General features: G+C 41.5%; 1 protein-coding gene across 1 annotated transcript in view; it reads right to left on the bottom strand.

Moving 5' to 3' along the window:
* Positions 1–3,229: 3,229 nt before the first annotated feature.
* Positions 3,230–20,320, bottom strand: part of PTPRC (protein tyrosine phosphatase receptor type C) — a 102,399-nt gene continuing 85,308 nt past the window's right edge. The window contains 13 exon segments of the mRNA XM_032466457.1: positions 3,230–4,623; positions 5,413–5,548; positions 7,137–7,315; positions 7,532–7,654; positions 9,043–9,177; positions 10,100–10,233; positions 11,498–11,588; positions 14,471–14,620; positions 16,233–16,368; positions 16,578–16,735; positions 18,504–18,629; positions 19,508–19,605; positions 19,703–19,739. Coding sequence (XP_032322348.1) covers positions 4,348–4,623; positions 5,413–5,548; positions 7,137–7,315; positions 7,532–7,654; positions 9,043–9,177; positions 10,100–10,233; positions 11,498–11,588; positions 14,471–14,620; positions 16,233–16,368; positions 16,578–16,735; positions 18,504–18,629; positions 19,508–19,605; positions 19,703–19,739 — 1,779 coding nt within the window. The 3' untranslated portion in view covers positions 3,230–4,347.

Here is a 20,320-nt window from a genome sequence, read left to right as displayed (position 1 = left end):
ATGTGGATCCTGGGTTAGCAGCTGAGGGACAGGTGCTAATGGGCAATTCAACTGCTTACCGTCTTTCATCCAGTGTGATGACAGTGGGCAGAGTGTTTCCCTCCCTGGTGCCACATCCTCTCTCCATCTCACAGCCAAGACTACACAAGCCGTAAAAATTCAAGACAATATTTTCAGTCTTTGAAAGGTCACCAGCCCCTAATGGCAGGATTCGCCCATCATACCTGAAAGAGACTGAGCCCCACAAGTTCTCCTTTCCTGGAAAATTAAATACAGTGCAGCAGAGGTCCCACTTTTACTATTATGCACATGAATCAAGAAAGCCCTGGTTTTCTAGAGGGAAACGCACGTGTCATTTTCCATAGGAAATCCGTGTCCAGGTCCCTGGCATCCTATGTTTGGGGACAGCTAGGTCAGAGAAACCAAGTGCCCTTGGGCTCACTTACCAGAGAAGGAGTGAGTCATACTCTCTGAGACGTGGTTTCCATTTTATGCACCCTGTTAACTTGTTTCAAATGCTGATTGATGGGTCCTTTGCAAATGCACTGAAATGTGATCTTAACAGTAAGAATTTGTTCTGATTACCAAATTGAGAGACAATGGAACAATGACATGTGTGACTTATTGCTGGGTTTTACTTCCTGGCTCTCACTTTGGGAACGAAGTGATCTTTGTTTACATGCATTCTGAGAACAGCCCTTTCCTGTAGGTGTTTAAGAGTGTGTTTATTTTTGTGTAATCACTTCAATCTTGTGAGTGAGTTCAGCTCAGCTAACTAGAGCATACAGGGTTGTTGAGAGCATATGTTACACGTGGTTTTATTTTTGTTTTTGTTCTAATCACAGGATTGAGAAAAGACATAAAAGAAATTCAGACTGCTTTTTTTCCCACTAATTTTTCAAAATATGTGAACAAAGTTGATACTGGGGACGGCAGAAGATCAGGAGCTTATAAACACAGACTTTAGTGCCAGTAAGAGCTGGTTCAGATGTGTTGGAACAGTCCAGGTACCAAACTTTTCTAAGCTTCACATTCTCATCAGTAAAATAGAAATATTAAGAGGATGTGCTTTGGAGAATTTGTCTTGAGAAACAAATACAGGTAAAACAATGAATCAAATGCCTGGCAAGAATTGTGCCTCGATAAATGTTAGTAATAATAATAATAATTTTTTTTATTTATTAAGAAGTGATATAAGATGCACACCCTTTGACTGGGTTAGTATTGAACTGGGAAAGTGGAAAGAGAAGTATAAAGGGGCTTACAAAAGAAAAATTACAGAAAATGGACCTTTTGCAGAATAAATCTTTTCACCCAAAACAGGGAATGAAAAAAATCCTAATTTTGGATGTGTCCCTTTGAAGAACCTTCAGGTCATTCCAGCTGTGAAACCTGCATAAGAAAGTGAGTCATAGCCCCTCCTACTTATTCTAAGAGATATTCCTTTCCTTGGAAGTTGAGCATCTGGAAGTCTTCACATCAAGAAACTCTCTGCGATTAGCCAGAACAGTTTGCATCTACTTCCTTAGGCCTAATATAGTGCTATGAGAACATTTGCTAACTAATCTCCAGTGTAAATTAAAAATTAAGACCAGTCTTAGTTATAAGAAATAATAAACTTCACATTCAGTGTTTTAGCAGGAAAACAGCAAAAGAGATGAAAATTTCGCTGTGCAAGCATTGCATTCTGAGGAGACACTTACACTTTAAAAACAATCATTGCGAAGACATTCAGCTAATCACTTCATACAGGCTTAGCATTACAGAGAGATTAAAATGTATATTTCTCTTCTGCAAATATGCATTTGTCATATGTAAAGACAATGAATGGCTTGGGAGCTGAATTTTTAGAGTGCTAAGTGTATCTTTTATTCCCAGTGAATTTTAGCACCAGAAATAAGCAAACTTTAAATGGAACGCGACACAGTCTCTTTCTGTCTAATAATATACAATAGGATCCAAGCCTTGCCCCTAAAATGGACCAGGCTTTATTAAGTTGGAACTTTTTGCTTAATTTTTCTGACTAGGTCCTGGAATTACTAATGGCGGTGCCAAACTTTAGAGGAAGGAATTTTTAATGTCTCATCACAGATTCCCCAGGAATGCCACCCCGGTCATAGACATGGGTCTGTGCTTCACGTATTCTTTTCCTTTTTAAGATAAAAATCATAGACATGAGTCCCTGCTCCAGTGGGACGGGCCCCAACTTCCGAGCGATACGTGTTCTCACGGGGTAATGGAGCCTCTGACTGCCCACCGCGCTGCCCCTCCTGTTACCACAACTTCTCACACACACAAGGGGAAAAAATGTGCCTAGCTTGCTTCTGGTAAACTAATAGAAATTCCCATTGCTCTGTTATCTAAGTATTCATTTTGTGTCTTCTTGAAAGGACAGAGTCAAATGGGAAAACACACATCTAAAACCCACATCTATCTTTGGAAAGTGTCACTGGCAGCTAAGGCCTCTATACTAAAACTTTACTTGTGGATAATTTAGAACTGAGACTGTTTGCTGTTTGTGCTTTGAAAGCGGCTCGTGGAAGAAACAGACACACACTGACATTAGTCTACTGAACATGAGGACTGTAAATTTCAACCACATCCTCCGATGGGAACTCATCAGCCTTCAGGCACTGGGGTTTGCACGGCCAGTGAGAGGGGTAAAGCAAGTCTCCTTTCTTGCCAGAGCTGATAGTGGATGGTTCACAATCCCCTTTCTTCACTAGTAAGTGAAGAGATAAAAGTAAACAAGGTAAATTAGAAACGATTGCTTCATCCTAAAACTCCCTTCTTGTCTTTGTTAACGGCAAGGTGCTGTACAACGCTGTGAGGACTGATGGCTAATTCTGTGTGTATAGGAACAAAAGAATTAGAAGGATGATCACAAGGCAAATGGGAGCTGATCAGGCAGCAACTGACGACAATAGTTGAGAGATTTAGAATCAGGCAGGATAGTGAAGACACAGAAAGCGAAACCCCCTTAAAGGTAACATGTGGCTAAGGGAACAGGCTGATGCAGAATTCAGTAAAGGAAGTTTTGTTTATTACCCTTTGAAAATGACCATTTTTCTTGAAGTTTTTTCTAGATTCAAAATTAAACCATAGATCTTTAAAAAAAAAAGAATGAGACCTGCAGAGCTGCTCCACAGATGTTAACTGCATGAGCCTATATTTCAATACATGCTTCCAAAATCCATGTGTGAATGTTTATCATGCCTAAAATATTATGTACAAAAAGAGATAATAATTGAATTTTATTGTAATTATTGACATCAATTCCTGGTAAAAACAGTCTAAGCATTTGAGAAATTCAAGATAAACGCACTTTAATGAAAGTCAAAGACAAACTGTACGATGAAAAATAAGCATATACAATGTTCTATGTCTCATATCGACGTCTTAGTCCATAAAAAAATAACTATATTAGGCCTCGCATGTAAATATTTAGCACAAATACATTTTCATGACTCTGTTTTTAACCTCTGGATTTAATAGAAAATGCATTTGTTTAAAGATATTTAAGTTCAATTGCAACAAACCTATAATTTTGGGTCAAAATTATGCAGCAGTGACTTTTACATATTATACAAAGACTAATCTGTGTTGCAAAGGTGTAACCGCCACATGAGGACAACAAGATAGGCCTGCCTGAAAATTTTAAATTAGATTAAATAAACTTGAAAAGATATTGAACCAAATGCTAACATATGGAACCTAAGGTTTCCAAATTTTAATTTAGTTAACTTTCTTGTAGTAACTATACACACACACTACGTTTACATCTATTTCTAGAAGTAACACAGGAAGCTCTGAGATATTTAGGTAGAACAAGGAGGCCATCTTGAGGTCATTCTAGAAATGTACATGCTATTCTTACAAAGAGGCCACACGTGACATGATTTTTAAAAAAATAGACATTTAAGCTAACATTTCCAGAATAAAGTCTTGTCTTTTTCCTTCAAAAAAAAAAAAAAAAAAAGAAAAGAAAAGAAACCAAAAAGGCAAAGTTTCTCAACAGCATATAGATTTACCTGAAATCTTTCTCTCTCTCTCTTTCACACACACACACACACACACACACACACACACACACACATACAAAGACTACAAAGAGGTGATTTTTTTGGCTGAATGATGGAAAAAACTTTAAAATAAGCACAAGATTGTACAAAATACTTCAGCCAAACTGTCTTAAATATTTTTCTACAGCTGTAAAATAGAAACTTCCCACCAATGTTGGTCCTTGAATGTCATGAATCCACTGTGTACCAGTTTTGCCTCACTACTTCTAGAAAAATAGAAATCATACTTCATATGGGGTTGCGAGTTGCCCCCGCATGCCTCTTCCTATGCACTTTGAGTTAAAACTGGACTCGCAGGACCATTGGCAGAATGTTCTGGCCCCTCAGAGCCACTCGCTGGTTTGGAGCCTCCATCCTCTTTGTTGCCTTCAGGGGCTTCGTCCAGGGGGCCCGGTGGACTCACACAATTAGCATCCTGGTTTGCTTTGTCCACCTCATTATCAAACTCAATTGTATCTTCCTGATGGTGGCTTTTCCTTACTTGTCCATTCTGGGCCGGGTAGGTGCTCGCAATGACATCATACAGGAATTGGTACTGCTCCTAATACAGGAAAGAAGGGAGAAATCACATAAAAGAGGTTTGTGGAATTATTTTTACATCAAATGAAAGTTACCAAGACTTAATCATTTATTTGTGGAATAAATGTGTGTTTTCATAAAAAGAACATTTTGGGGTTTTTTGGGGGGGGAGGGGTGGAGGAGATAATTAGGTTTACTTATTTATCTTTAAATGGAGGTACTGGGGATTGAACCTAGGACCTTCTGCATGCTAAGCATGTGCTCTACCACCAAGCTACACCTTCCCCACAAAGGACCTTTAAAATCTCCTTAGGCATCTAAAGGTTTGACTATAGAATACTCTTCAGAATCTCCTTTGCAGCTTCACCAGATTGGCCTCTTGGGATGTTCTGCTACATGGCAACACAATTTGATACAAGATTAAAGGTTGGGGAAATTAGGAAATTAATGAGCATTTAAAGAAATATTCTTCCAGAAATGCCACCACAAATTGCTGGCAAAATCCAATTAGTTTTCTTATTTATGCTGATAACAATTCAAAGTGAGTTATGATGTAAAAATGGAATTCAAAAAATAAGACTAGAAAAGTGAATAGAAGAGAATGAAGGGAGAGGACCAGAGGGGAGGGAGAAAGGGAAGGAGAGGAGAGGAAATTGGGTGTAGCTCAGTGGTAGAGCGCATGCCTACCAGGCACGAGGTCCGGGGTTCAATCCCCTGTACCTCCATTAAAATAAATAAATAAGCCTAATTACCTTCCCCTCCCATGAAAAATCGCAAAGCATGTTAAACACCAGTGGTGGCGTATACTTACAAATGTGGGAACCATTCCTGGTCTAGCTTTGCGTAGAGATTTTACGACTTGAAAAACATCTATCACATCTTCTGTTTCTGCACTTTCCAAGAGGTTAAACAAAGCACAAAATACTCCTGTGTGCTGAGCTCCATCTCTATAAAAGGAAGAAAAGGTAATAATAATAATAATAATAATAATAATAATAATAATAATAATAATAATAATAATAATTCTACATTTTATGGAAAAGGTGATATTGGAATAAAATTGGAAGAGAGAAACATAAATATGTTCTTCACTGCAGGCTTATTGTAATTATTTTATTCTAGTCTCTTAGGAGTAAAATACTTCTGCTAAGTGCATTTTTTGTACAAACTTTTCCAACTTGCGAATATAACAGACCTATAGTTTAAAACATGTTTATCTCAGGCTTTAAAAATATACTTTCTTCTATTTAGTAGTCTATGAATGAGAATGCATTTTTATTTACATCCGAAGTTGTTACAACAAATAACATAATGCCACTTTGATGGATGAGACACTGAGATTTAGGGGAGAGAAAGCCATACCCAGAAACTGATGGAACCAGAAATGCTGGACCTGATCTTTCGTAAATTTCTAGACCACATGCTTTTTCTCCTCACTCCTGCCTCTCAAATGCTTTTTTACAAACGTTTAGACTTCCATACCAATAGAAAAATGATGCCTAGTGGAATTATTCATTAAAAAGAGGGCAACCAAATCATTTTCCAAATTGTGAAAGGTGTGTTACATTATTTTAAAAATTCATTTTAAAGAATATGTTATCAGTAGAACTTCATTTAACCTCACTCATAACCAAGGAACAGATAGTAGGTATTCAACCATACCTTAAGAAGCACATATAGTTTTAAAGCCTAAATCTCCCTTCTTCCACGTTCTTTCCATGTAAATTTTACCTTTGAAAATAGATGTCCAAAAGTAGTATATATCTAAGGGCTTGATTGTAGTATATGCAATTCTAATAATTATTATCAAGCTTTCTCAAACATTCTAAAAGCATGTCACTAGATTTACGTTTCCCATTTTTGCTGTTTTTCATGTCTCCATTATCTTAACATTTTTATGTAAACACACATCCTTCTTTCAGTATTTCTTATTTGAGATGGTTACGTAGGTATCTGCCACAGACAAACATTATGGGTCTGCATAACAGAAATTCATAAACTCAAGTATTATTATGCAAATCTTTGCCTTTGGGGTCAGCTTAGAAAGTCAGGTGATGGGTTTCAAATCAAAGTTGCTAAACACTGAGGTTTCAGTTAAGACATGACTTGAGAGCTGTTCACTGGAGGCAAAGCACTCAGTCCTCTGGAGTCTGCTGACACCTAAAGGAGTGACTCAATGCACTGAAGCAGAAGTAAAACGTCACGTCCCTCCATCTACCTGCCCATGAATCCTTCTGTTCGTTCATTAGTTTACTGAGGACATGACATCCCAGGTTCAACGTTAGGCAAGGGGGCGTCAGGGATGGCACGACACTGGTACTAAGGACTCGCAGTCTAACAGTGTGGCACCGAGCTGTCCTGGTTTCTACCGCGTTTCTGCAGAAGGCACGCTGCGGGAGCAGGGGGCAGAGCTAGACTCCCGTGCAGGCTCCCCTGCGGCCACGCGCTGCGGCCACCAGGCGGAGTCGAATCCAACGGGAGGTGTGAACCGCTGCTTCCCGGAGCTCAGGGCGCGGCTCACGCAACCCCACCCACCTGCAGTGAACGAGGAGGGGCACCGTCTTGTGGTACTTATTCCCGTCGGTGGAATTCTTCTTGGGGAGTTTCTGTTTGAGATTCTGAATCATAGAGATGAGCTCCTGGGGCTCCGCGGGAAGCCCCTCCGCCGTCCAGCTGCTGAACTGGTACTGGTACACGGTGCGCGGCTCTTTCCTCTGCAAGCGGAGGTCAAGGGGACACGCTCAGAGCAAGCTCAGCCCATGTGATCATTTGATGGTCACATGTTCCTCATAGTTACTTTCATTTAAGTCATTTAAAAAAATCTACCCTGACAACATTCAGTTGATGGTTGCTTTGTTTTCCCAACGAACGAGCTTTTCCTACCAGGTCACGTCCACCCGGTACACATCCTCCTGAACCCGTTTCTGTACCTTGGAATGTCTCAGTTCGAACGCGCGGATGGTGTAGGCCGCAGATCTGTTGGTGTCTTTCATCTGAACCTCCACGTCTCCGCATGTTTGGGTCCCTTCTTCCCAGTACTGAGCACAGGCTTCCTGGAGAGGGGAGACCGCTTTCAACATCTACACAAGCGTTCTGTTTGCCTCCTCAGTGTTCAGAGTGCCCCTTTCTGCCTTTGCCTTTGTCTCTCCCTCTCTCTCTTTTCTTCCCTCTGTTCTATTAAATCAAAATGACTAGTTGTGCTCTAAAATTGAAACCTACTCACAAAAACCTAAAATCTATTTGAGGTCTGTTAGACATCCGTTCACCACATACGTGGTGTCTCCTGGTGTAAATCAAGGGAACGGAGGAGTCACCGAGCTGGCCAGGACACCCCAGAAGGACCACAGAAGGGCTCTGCCATCCTAGGAAGGGGTCAGGTTGAAGAACAGATGGAATACAAAAGGGTTTCTTCCCTCTGCAAATGGTTCTCCACCGACTACAGCCCCACCGTTGCTGACAACACTCCCATTCCATTTTCTGGCCCTTGCAACTTAGATGAAAGAAAAGACTGCTGGAATTCCATGTTGGAAATCTGAATGAACATTTCTTTTTCAAAAAAAATACATAAAAATAAAAAAGCTACTTTCTGTGGACAGGGGTAGGAAACCAGGGAAAAGAGGGAGAGAAAAAGCATGCAATATATTTACACGCTTCTGAGGATATTTATTAAATAGCTTTAACATGTGTCAGATAACGTGTTAGGTGCTAAAACTAAGATGTGCCGCCAGGAAGATGCTGCTAAGTCAGTGCTAAGGGGAGCACCCAGCACAGGTAACAGGCACTGGGGGGAGGTCGAAGTAAGCCTTAAGCTCACCACCAACTGCAGAATTTTAGGACCATAAATGTTCCACGGGTTTAAAGAAGACAAGATTTAGATGCATATTTCAGGAGTTTTATCCTTCTAGGAGAATGGGATCAACATGGGAAGAGAACTTGAGATATGTGGAATGTCAGAAAATTGAGACTCAGTGATAAAAACAGAAATGGTGTGTTAAAGATTCAGCCAGTAAACCTCCTTAACCAGAGTGGAAAGTCTGCAAAACATAGAAACGTAAGGAAAATGGAAAGACATTTGAGGGCCTGATTGTTCAGGGTCTTGAATATCAGACTGAGGAGTTTGGTTTTCATCTTGGAAGAAAAAGAAGGAGAACGCGGCTGTGTCTGTTGTGTTTAGCAGAGGTGGTCCTCGGGTGCTGCCAGTCATCTGTGAGCAGTGGGTGCAGCTGAGGAGGGACAAACAGGAGAGAAGGTTGGATCCGGATGCAAAACTTCAGAGGCCAGTGCTCGGATGCTTGGATGGAAAATGGGAATTTCCAATGGAATTGTGCGACAAAGAGTTCAAAAGGAGACAGGTGTAGCCATCAAGCAAGTAATCCAAGAATGAAGAAATCACATTTTAGGATGGAAAAATTTTTAAAAAGAGATTCTTAAAAGTACCAACCTGGTCTCCACTCCTTAGCTCTGTCAGCATAACAATCACCTTGACTTTTCTTTGGACTACCATCTGCCAGAAGTCACCAATGGTCTCCTTCAGTGGTCCCTGAGTAGCAATCATCACTTCCGGTTTCCAGTAACTCTTAGAAAAGTGAAATAAAATAGGTGAGACTTGGTTACTCCTGCTGACGAGAGAACAGTGCAGCATTAAAATAACCATCTGGAAATGTAGTCACTTAATTTGATATCAATGCTGTTACATAAAAATATTAAGATTCTTAGGTCCACGCGATAATGTGACATCTATATGTGAGGTGCTTTGTTAGCTAATTACAATACTGGGCTAAGAATGTGGAATCAGCGTTGGAAGATATTAGTTTAGAAGATGAACCAAATTTTCCTTCCCAAGTACCATTTTTTCTCTAAAAAAGGTTAATGTGATTGTAAAAAAAATAGCAAGAGCATTTCAAATTATCTTTGTGTCTCTAATTTGTGTCTATATATTCTCATGAGAGCACATCATTAAACTCGTATTCTATGAATGTGTGTTTTAGGAAAATTGGGGAAAGAAAGAAATCCAGCTGAGCCTATGTGCAAAAAGTATTTACCGAATAACTGAAATTCCTTGTTTGAATTCTCAGTGCATTTTAAGAAAAGGTATATAACAGACCCACCTCATAATTCAAATAACCTGAATGAAAAATGCTTAACTCTACAAATATACAAATTTGGATTTACTTACAGTTTGGGTTATCTGGGTAAATACAAGCATTTTCAAACATTAGTTTCTGCTCAAATTTAATATTTTCTAAATTATAGTCATATTTGTCATAAATTGTAAGCAATAGCATTGTTTTATTTCATATCAACTCATTAAGCTTTAACATCTAAGTATTTCAGTAAGTTAAAATACAATATGAAAATTGAGACTTTTGTGTCCATCAATACCTAGCTGTGGTCAAGCTCACCATTCTTTGATAAAAATCATTTCATGCAGGGCCATGATAACACAGGCATATTGTTTAAAGCATTAGATCTCGGATTTTGGAAATGTGCGGACCTACCATGACAAAAGACGCATTGATGTATTTGCTTGTTTCCTCCAAGTCACTGTCATCGTCCGAAGACGCATCTGAATCGTGCTCACTCTCTTTGCTCACTTCCAGCTCGTGTCGAAGTGGCACCCTGTTAAAGTCATCTACGCAAAGCAAACTAGGAGTCAGTCTTTCTTTAAAAGACCAGATCTCTGCTTGATTGTCAAATGGAAATCAGAAAGTAATTTAGAAGCAATAGATTGCATTCTGTAAATATATTGATCTACATGGAATGAGATCCTCTTCAATTTTTATTGATTAACAAATTACTTTTTAAAAGTCTAATAAAAAGGAGGTCCCAAGAGAGTTCCAGGAAAAAAAACATAGAACATAACTCTATGTTAAGCAAATAGGAGTCATAAAGTTTCGTGTAACTATTCAATCTTCAATGCATATACTTTATTTTCCATGGAATTTCATCATTCTGCCAGATATAAGTTTAAAAATAGATATATAAGTTAAGAAAATACATACCTTAGGTAAAAACCTAATTTTCCAATGATATCCTATTAACATTAAATTAACAATCTTAATTAAATGGGTATCTCAGATAAATTATTACTTAATCAAGAAAATGATTCCATCCATTATTTCTCAGTATTTCTCAGTTTCTTTCATTTATAATGGCCTAGCCGAATGACCTGATTAGCTATAGCACCACCATTTCTATATTCTAGGCTATATTCATAAGGACATCTTCAGAAATTAAGTAGGTCAACCATGCATGATCCGATTTATTTGGTTGTCTGGTTTATTGGCTTGGGTTATGTTTCCTCCATGCTAATTTTAGTAAATGCAGCTGAATAAAATTCTACTTGCACCAGATGTGGTCCTAGCAATATACTCATAAAGCAGAATTCAAGTCTTGAGAATGATGCATAGTTTGATTTGTTAAATTTGATGACTGACAGTTTACAGTACACTTTCCACCTACTTTTAGCCTCCCTGATATCAGAAAGGGATAAAGAGGGAAGAGCAAGGGAACAAAAAAGTGCAGTTTTGCTATTTGGCAGTGACTCTGGAGTAAATAACTGAAATAAACTGAAGATGAGAGAGAACTGGTAAGAGGACTTGGCCTTTTTTTCCTCCCAGCTTCAGAAGTGACGTCTTTCTGACAACCCAGTTCTGAACGAATTGGTAGAAGAAAAACACTGAACAGAACCACTTTTCCAAAGTCTGTTGTAAATGTTTGGAGTCCAAAGTATTTGCTACAACTGAAATTTAAACAGCCTACAACTATCCTCTACTGTCAAACAAATGTCAAAAACTTGCTTCAAGATCATCTGTGTGTGTGTCTCACATTAAACAAATCCAAAAGTGAGCTTAACTTTATCTGGTACAAAAAATAAAATCAAATAAACAGCATACATGGAATGATGTGAGAATTCCTGTTTTTACTCTTATTTTCTTCTTGTTTGCCAATGTGCTGTGTCCTCCAGCTCCTGTACGAAGGAAGTCTCTGAGGGAAAGGAAAAGCATGGAAAACTCCTTTAAAAACAGAAGTATTGGCTTAGTTTATTATTGTAGCATAAGACACTCAAAAAATAACTTCATCAAGTTTTGTGAAATTTGCATACCTTCTCCAAGATCACAATTTTTACGTTTGCCTCGAAATTTTTCCTTTTAATTGCTCAGGTATTTAGTACTTTGATGCGGTTGGTTTGAACTAAAAATATGCAATTATATAACAGAATAAGCTCCCTGGCTAATAGGTGCCAGATAGCCAAATAGTATGGTTTGTTCTTGTGTAAGTGGAAAGCACTGGACAGATGGTGATTATTATCCGCATTGCAAGAGCAATGGTGAATTATTTTAAATAGCTCCCAAGTAAGTTCTCCAGGTAAAGCATTTGCAGAAGTCTAGGCTCATGCTTGGAATAATCAGCACGTCATCTCGTGAAGCCTTCCTGGCTGCTCTTCCAGGAGCTAATCAGTCGGCCAGACCTGCCATGTTTCTCGGTAAAGCTCTCCAGTCTTCCTACCTCTCCTCTCTCCCTACGTAGTCTAGTCCACTCTGATTCCTCCCTTGAAAACATCATTAAGTGGCCTCTTGATCTTCAGTCTCACTTGCTCTGATCCTTCTAACGCACAAAACAGAGACTGCCCTTCTCAGGCTTCTGGCAGCTTCCTTGGGAAGATTCCAACATCTGTGCAACACAGAAAGCCTTTCAGGTCATGCCCTTGACTGCCTCTCCAGCCTCACCTCCTGCTGGGCCCCTCTGCACTGCAGCCGAATCAACTTCCTCAATCCTTGGAAGGAGCCAAGCTGTCCTTTGATTCTCGGCAAACTCATACGGGTGTTTCCTGCCTGGACCACCATGACCCCTCTTGTCACTCTGCTGACTTCCTCACCCTTTAGATATCAGTTTAAATGTCAGTTTCTTCTGGAAGATCTCCTGCCTGCAGCCTTCTCTTCCCAATAAATAGCTTCAATAAATATTTGTCAAGTGGATGAATAACCCAAGTAGAGGGAGTCGTCCTGCACAGTTTGGTAAGATTACACATGCATATTTGTGTGCATATATGTGTGTGTGTATGTATTGTGTACATAGTTTTAAAATATGACACCTTGTTTTGAATCAACGCTCCAGTGTCTTCATTTCTTAGCTCCCCAGTCATCCACATTCTCCACTCTACCTTCGTAAGTTGCATTCCAAACATTGCATCACCTTAAAACCTATGATTTCTGCCATCCCTACCCTTCCTATCCTAGTGCCTCCAATCCAGCCCCCTGCAGTCCTGTCGCAGCCCTTGGTACATTGTCTTTGCTGCTTCCTCCACATGCCCCGTGTCCTTCTGTGTCCACACTACGTCACTCACTTGCAAACACCCTCAGTTCCTTTGCTTCCCAACTTTCAATTGGTCACTTTAAAAAAAATCCTAGATGGCTTTGACCCAACTATACACCACCCCTAACTCCAGTGTCATTGCAGGGATCAGAAACACAAAACGAAACAAAACAACCGAATGACTCTCCGTAAATTCATGACCATAAATTTCAAATGATCCCACCGTCATGTGTGGCAGCCCTACCGCCGTTGCTGGGAGATGGCTTTCCCACTTTGCTGTGACGACTTCGCATGCGTCTCTCTCTCAAGCACAAGCTCCTGTTTTCCCTACTCGCTTCCGCACCACTGAGCTCTCTACCTGTGACCAGGCGCCACAGCAAGGCCAGGCCAGGCCACCAGACACGAGCCGCCTCAACTTCCGTCACTAATCTGCCGATCAGACTGCATCTCCAGCTCACTTCCTGCCTCCCTTTCTGCTCAGATGGACTCATTTCCCTGTTTCTTTCAGAGTTGTGGTCACTCCCTGTGTTCTGCAGGACACTTACTCCCCACGCCCACCTCCAAATCACTTGGGCTCTTGTATATAGGATTATACACAGCCCAGAGCACAGACTCAATCATATTTGCTCAGTGAAAGAATTTACCCTTTCCTTTAGTGATTTTACATATGAATGTTTAAATTAAACGTATAAATGTTTCAAACAGTGTATGCGTATAGGGTTAATGTATTAAACGGGGTTGAATTACCAGCTAAAAGAGTGAGGACAATCAGACAGCCCCCTAGGGAAGGCCACGCTGGTGGCCGGCCAGCTCTTGCCCCCCAGCTCAGTCTTCTGGTGGGTGGTGTCACCTGGTGGTTATCTCGTGCCCACCTCCACACCCCCCACCCGCCCCACTCTGATTCCGAACATTAAGCGATTCTGCGTCTGATTAAAAGCACATTCCTGCTCTTGTGAAACTCTCCGAATTGACCAGCTTTGTAGTTTAGAGAAAGGTTCAATAAACTGAAAATCGTAGGGGAAAGAGGAAAGCTACAAAACATTTTTTTGACAACAGAACAGTTTGGAGAGAGCCATGCCAACTCTCTGAAATCATAGGTTAGTTCTCAGAGTAATTGCCAAACAAACAGGTTAGGACACGTGTATTTATCCTTTAGTTTCTGTCTACCGGCTCCAGCCAGCTCGCCCTCCCAAGCAGTCATAAACCCCTCTAATTATTTCCTTTACAAACCAGAACCAGATGTAGTTCTTAAAGGTGAGATGCTGCATTGCCTTCGGCAGGCCAGCTCTGTGGCCACATACTATTATTCTGACACTTTGTTTTACACCAGCTTAATGAGGGATGATTAAAATGCTGGCTGTAAAGTCGGATTTCGAGGTTGAAACAAATCGTAATAGCTGTGTGCTTTCAGGCATTTTCTCTTAAACTTTCTGTGTCTCAGTTTCCTCATCTGTGCTCTGCATTACGGGAGGTTCCCATCTGGGACCTATGTCACCAGCACTGGAAAACAGAGGTACAAGCTGTCATTAATGGTGTTTTATCACGGTTACTACCTGGAATTCAGCCTCCAGCGGAGACGGCTCGCTGGGCGGATCTCTTTTCTTCATGTTACACAAATACGAATGCAGCTCAGACAAGTTCACTTCCGTTTCCCCAAACTGATTGTATTCCACCAGCGCCTGATGGATCAAGATGTACTGTGCCTGCAGTTTCAGGGAAGAATACAGATGATTAATTGATAACTTACCATCCTATGACTCATATTTAAATAAACTATACATTCCCATAATTTTGCTCGTATTATGACAATGGGTGGAAAAGAAAACTGGTGTCTGTGACATTTAAATACTGTGGAAGTTGGCTGTCACAGGTTTCTGGGATATGTGCAAGTTCCATCTCAGACGATTTTTCCAGGAAAAAAAATTGCTTGGTAGATGGCCAGGCATCTGCCGTGCAGCACGCAGCTTACGTCTTATCGCGAACAGTTAGACGCCGTGTCACTTCCCTCTGTAACTAGCATTGGGTCAGGAAGTTAAATCACTAACATGTAAAACTATAATAAACTGCGTGCTATATCTGAGAGGAAGAAAAGCAAGTTGTTGCTCCACAGAACATTTTTTCAAAGAGTTTTCTGGAACCTTTCGAACAGAGAAAGTTATTCTAAAAAAGCACAATACGCCAAGCCCAGATTTAACAACTCCTAACCTCTTATCATATTTGAATCCACTATTTTCAAATAAATGACGTATTTCTGATGAGTTCCCAGACCCTTTAACTACCACCGCTGGTCCCCCGGGTTTGGCCGCATGCTTCCCCTCTATTTTATTTTTCCATGGGAAATCATTTCTGGTGGGCAGCCTGCTCTCATGCTTCTACACCAGTATCTTTGCATCTGTAAGCATTGTACGTGTCTGTGTCCTTAATAGTCACACACATTGTGTTGCATACATTTCGCTCTGTGGCCACGTTCACTTACTGTTTCCATCTGAGCACCCACCCACACGATCTCGCGTCCCCTGCAGCACAGCGCGCGTTGTGCAGAGCCCACATGTCCACCTTCTGTTTGTCCGTTCCTATACTGACACATATTTAAGGCTTTCCATTTGCTGTTGTCCTAACAGTGCTGATTGCCACGAACACGCCTGCGTGTTGCTGGTTGTGCGTGTTTGCTGACGCTTCTCTTGGGTACGAGCCCACGTGTGGGATTGCCGGGTCAAGTGCAGGCATTTTCGATAAAAACCATCCCTTACTGACCACGTGCACTGTTCCAGGGGCCTCTCTAAGTGCTTTACTTCGATTACCTTTTGCGTCATAACTCTGTTAGGTAAATACTGTCATTATCTCCATTTTACAGATGACTTAACTGAGGCACAGGAACATTAAAAACTGGTAAATGGGTGCTGAGTATTAAGAATAAAAAGCACAATTTGAAACTTCTAGCTCTAGCTCCCCAATCCAGGCTCTTAGCCACTGCACTCTAGTCTCCTGTCCCGCTAGCTTCAATTTTATGAGATGCTGCCAAATCGGGTTTTGGCATTGCCTTTTCCCAGTCTGATATGTGTAAATAGTATTTCATTATTTTTTAAAGTATACTTTACAGTCATCTTTCTTCCACAATTCTTGTGGCCACTAGTGCAAAATGCTTCTAATGGGATTGGTGCTTACCAAATGATTTATTAGTTTTCAGGAAATTGAAACTATTTTCAATGACAGGTTGAGAAGAATCTGGATTTCCTTTAAGATCACTTCTCCCGCCACGAAAAGATTTACATCAGAAGGCAAAGGTGAGGCCAGTGGCCGCGGGCGAGCACATACCTCCACCTGAACCATCAGGCACCTCTGGCGCCTTAGCTTCACCACGTAGCCGTAGACATCCACCTTGTTCTCTGCCTCCAGGCCTTCCAGCATGGCGTCAATCCCGATGTAGGTGCCCGTGCGTCCCACACCAGCACTGACAAAGCAAAGGAAATGGTTGAAGGCGTGAGTGTGGCAGGAAAAGGAATGGAAAAGCCAACCGGGGTGACGCAGAGAAAACAATGTAGGTTCCTCCTCCGAGACTGCTTCTCAGGATCGCAGTTGCAGAAGTGGGGCAACGGCCCTCCCAGCCCACGGGGCGCGGATCCGAGCAGCCCGGCGCCGCGGGAGCAGGCCTCCCTTTACCTGCAGTGCACCACGATGGGGCCGCTGAAGAAGTTGCTGAAGGCGTTCACTCTCCTGCGCAGCTTCAGGAGCAGGTGAGGGTCTTCCGGGACCCCGTGGTCCGGCCAGCTGGTGAACTGAATGTGGGTCACTGCTCTTCCGGTTGCTTTTTCTTTTTTCTAGTCAGGAGATAATATTTCTTTTAGACGATTTGCTTTTCTCAAGGCAAACTATGGGACAAAAATAGGCGGAAGGGAAGGCCAGTACAGAACACTCCTCATGCAAGTTCTTTTCATCCATGATCACATTTTCGTTTCCAACAAATAACTAGGAACTGAGCCATCGTGCAGGACTGGCAGGCACCGACCAGTAAGCAGTTACTTACCAGGGAGGTAAGTGAGGTGTGGCAAGGGTAGCCGAAACTGCCAGGAGCTTTCATGCCGCCAAACCAAAACAAGCAAAGAAATTTAAAACACACACACACACACACACACACACACACACACACACGCACAAACTGGGGGTTGGTGGGAGGAGGGGGTATTAAAAGATATAAACTAAAAGCCATTCTCACAGTTGTTTGAAATACTTCTGCTTGGTAGGCAAACAGGACTACTGTCATGGAAGAAAGTCTGATTAATTATTTGATGAATGTTATATTCTCCTATTAGGAAGGTCCACTTAGGCTGTAGAGAGAGAACTGAGGACAGGCAGCCCCAAATAACAGCTCAAATTTGCCCCAGTTTCAAGGTAACCACTAGCAGGGGCATCACTCATAGTTCTCTGACCAGGAATCAAGAAGAACCACCTCCACTGAAATATCAGGAGGAGCAACAGAGCGTGGGTGGTTGCAATTGTCCAGATAGGAAACGACTGAGTTAATCAGAGCAGTAACGTCAGGCGAACCAGTGCAACCAGACTGGCACGGGCCTCCGCTCAGGCCTGGCACGGGAGGCCTTCATGGCGCGGGGCGTCGTGCATTCAGTCACGGGCCCTGCTGGGACAGTCACAGCCCTCGGAGGGCACAGTCACTGGTGATGCCACCGGAGTCTTAGGAGGCCTGGGGAGAAACACGCACGTGCTGTTTCTCCTTGCAGAAGATGTATCTGGACCATATGGAAATGCAACTTAGATTACTGAAAATAACCTTCTATAAATGGAATTCAGAGAAAATTTCAGCCTTATCTATAATGACCTCCATTTCAACACCTTTATTAAGATATTTTTCACATGCCTTAAATTCATTCCCTGAAAGTACAGAAGTTTTTTTTTATATTTTATTATATATGTTACTATATTCACAGAGTTGTGAGGTCATCACCGCCAGCTGATCACAGGGCATCTTCGTGACCCTGAGAAGAAACCTACGCCACGGGCCGCCGCACTTGCCCCGCCCCACCCCCAGGCCCGAGCGGCCACTGCTCAACTTCCCTTCTCCGTAGGCCTGAACTTCCCACAGGAACAGCACCACACAATCCACGTGAAGGCCTCCGTTCTCACTACCGCCGAAGGCCTCACTGACAGGGCCCCTGAACTGAACATTCAACACTTTTTCTGCCCTACAGAGATAGAACTGTTTACTTTTACAGTAGTCTGTCTGCCATTTGTATAAATAGTCTTTCCATAAACCCACTGAGGCTAGACACCCTTTTTGTCAGTCATTCAGTAATTTATTCATTTATTCAACACATTTAATGGCCTCTTTTCTTTACTCTCCAAGGCTCACGGCGTCATCAGCTCCTGATGTGGCGCCATGTGAACACTGCTTTCACTAGTGACCTACCTTGACCCCGTTGGCTTGTGCTGTTGCTCTAACCCAGCTCTTCCTCCTGTATTTCACTACAAAGAATTTCCCAGACGTATGCTAATGTCTCACATCTAATATTCTGTAATTACATTTTTAGACCAACGTGTGAAAATTGAAGTTATGTCACAGAGCAAACTCACATGTGTAACAGTCAACTTCTGAATGATGTAATCTGGGCATCTTTTGTGCTCATTGACCTCCACCACCACATCTCCAAAAGCCCGGGTGCCCTCTTCCATCGACGGCCAGTACTCTGCACACTTGTTCTATATTTAAAAAAATAATCATCATTCAGTTAAGCGATTTTCTCTATTAAGCATTCTTTGTAAAACAAAACAAAGCAAACATGTATCATTTGAAATTCTCCAAACATTTGTATATTCTCCTCTAAATTGTGATGCTGAAAATGTATTCCATTTCCCACTAACTGCCCTGAAGGGTTTCCTTCACATTACCCAGCAGAAGGGTGATCTTCCCAGCTTAGCTGCAGACTAAACAAGGACTTGCTCAGTGGTCTGCAGAAATGATGTGGTGGCACGTGGGTCATTTCAGGCTGAGGGATGGGAGGCTCTCGTGCCTCCTTAAGTCACATTACACGAACTACCATCTATCTGCCCAAGGTCACGATTCACAAGTGCTTGTGAAATCAGCACACAGAAATGCACTGAACTAGGAAAGGAGGGTATAGCTCAGGGGTGAAGTGTGTGCTTAACACGCACAAGGTCCTGGGTTCAATCCCCAGTACCTCCATTAAATAAATAAACCTTACCACCCCCCTACAAAAAAGTTTTTTTTTAAGTAATAAAGTAAAAAAAAAAAATGTACTGAACTTAATACTGTAATGATAACATTTTATAATTATAGTAACACTGCAACAAAAAAGGAATCACTCGTAAATCCAGCTAAGCAGAAACATCTACATTTTACTTGTATATATGTATATATATACATATGTATTTTATTTTTCTACATGTTTGAAAAATTTAAATAAAATGTCATACTGATTAAAATAGAGAACTTTGTTTTGTCATCAAGCACATACACACAGGACTTTTCAAAACGCAACTCAGCACTGTCTTCTCCTAACCCCAGCCTCCACCTCGAGGCCCTAGGCCTTCCCTCAATGAATCTTCAAAGTCCTCACCTTGTTCCCTTCTTCACAGCGAGTGACCATGACAATAACTGTGGCTTTCTGTTCCCAGATCATCCTCCAGAAGTCATCAACGGTTTCATCCCTGGGACCTGGGAGGTGAGCAAGTAAACCCTGGTAAGACGTGTCCTCTTGAAAGTGCCATAGAACAATTTTTCAAAAAGAATATTGGACCTGCAGATAAATTACCTTGTGCAGCGATGTATTTCCTGGGTTCTTTGAAGCCCTATTCAAAACACACACAAAGACATGTCATTTACTGAGCCCTCAATTATTCATTCACATGTCAAACTGTGAAACAGAAGCAGCTGCTTTAGATCCACCATTTCTTGGTTGTGTATTTCCCTCCGCAGTTTCCAATTGTAAGGGGGATTTTTTTAAACTCACGATCAGGTATTTAACTGTGCCAAACATGTTAGTTAGCGTTTACAAACAGTATTCATAACCTTCATGTGTCTTTGTTATATGCCTTGAACAATCTTTAAAACTAGATGGGCGTTCTCCTCATCTGGGCTGGTGCAGCAAGTTAGAAGCGTAACGCAGGCATCCTAGATCCTTTAAATCCTTCTAATTACTTTACATAAACTGTGTGTAGTAGAGTGAATAATGTTGCCCCAAACTCATGGCCACTCGGAATCTCAAAATGTCACCTTAGTTGGAATTAGGGTCTCTGTGGAAGATGAGGTCATACTGGCTGAGGTTGGGCCTTATATTTAATGACTGGTGTCTTTGTAAGAGAAAGGAGACACAGTGACATAGAGACACGCAGGGAAGACGGCCATGTGTTGACGTGTTGATGGAGGCACA

This window comes from Camelus ferus, chromosome 23 (assembly GCF_009834535.1).
Source record: "Camelus ferus isolate YT-003-E chromosome 23, BCGSAC_Cfer_1.0, whole genome shotgun sequence".
Classification (NCBI taxonomy): domain Eukaryota; kingdom Metazoa; phylum Chordata; class Mammalia; order Artiodactyla; family Camelidae; genus Camelus; species Camelus ferus.
Note: the sequence above shows the minus strand (reverse complement) of the source record. Positions and strands in the feature narration are given on the sequence as shown.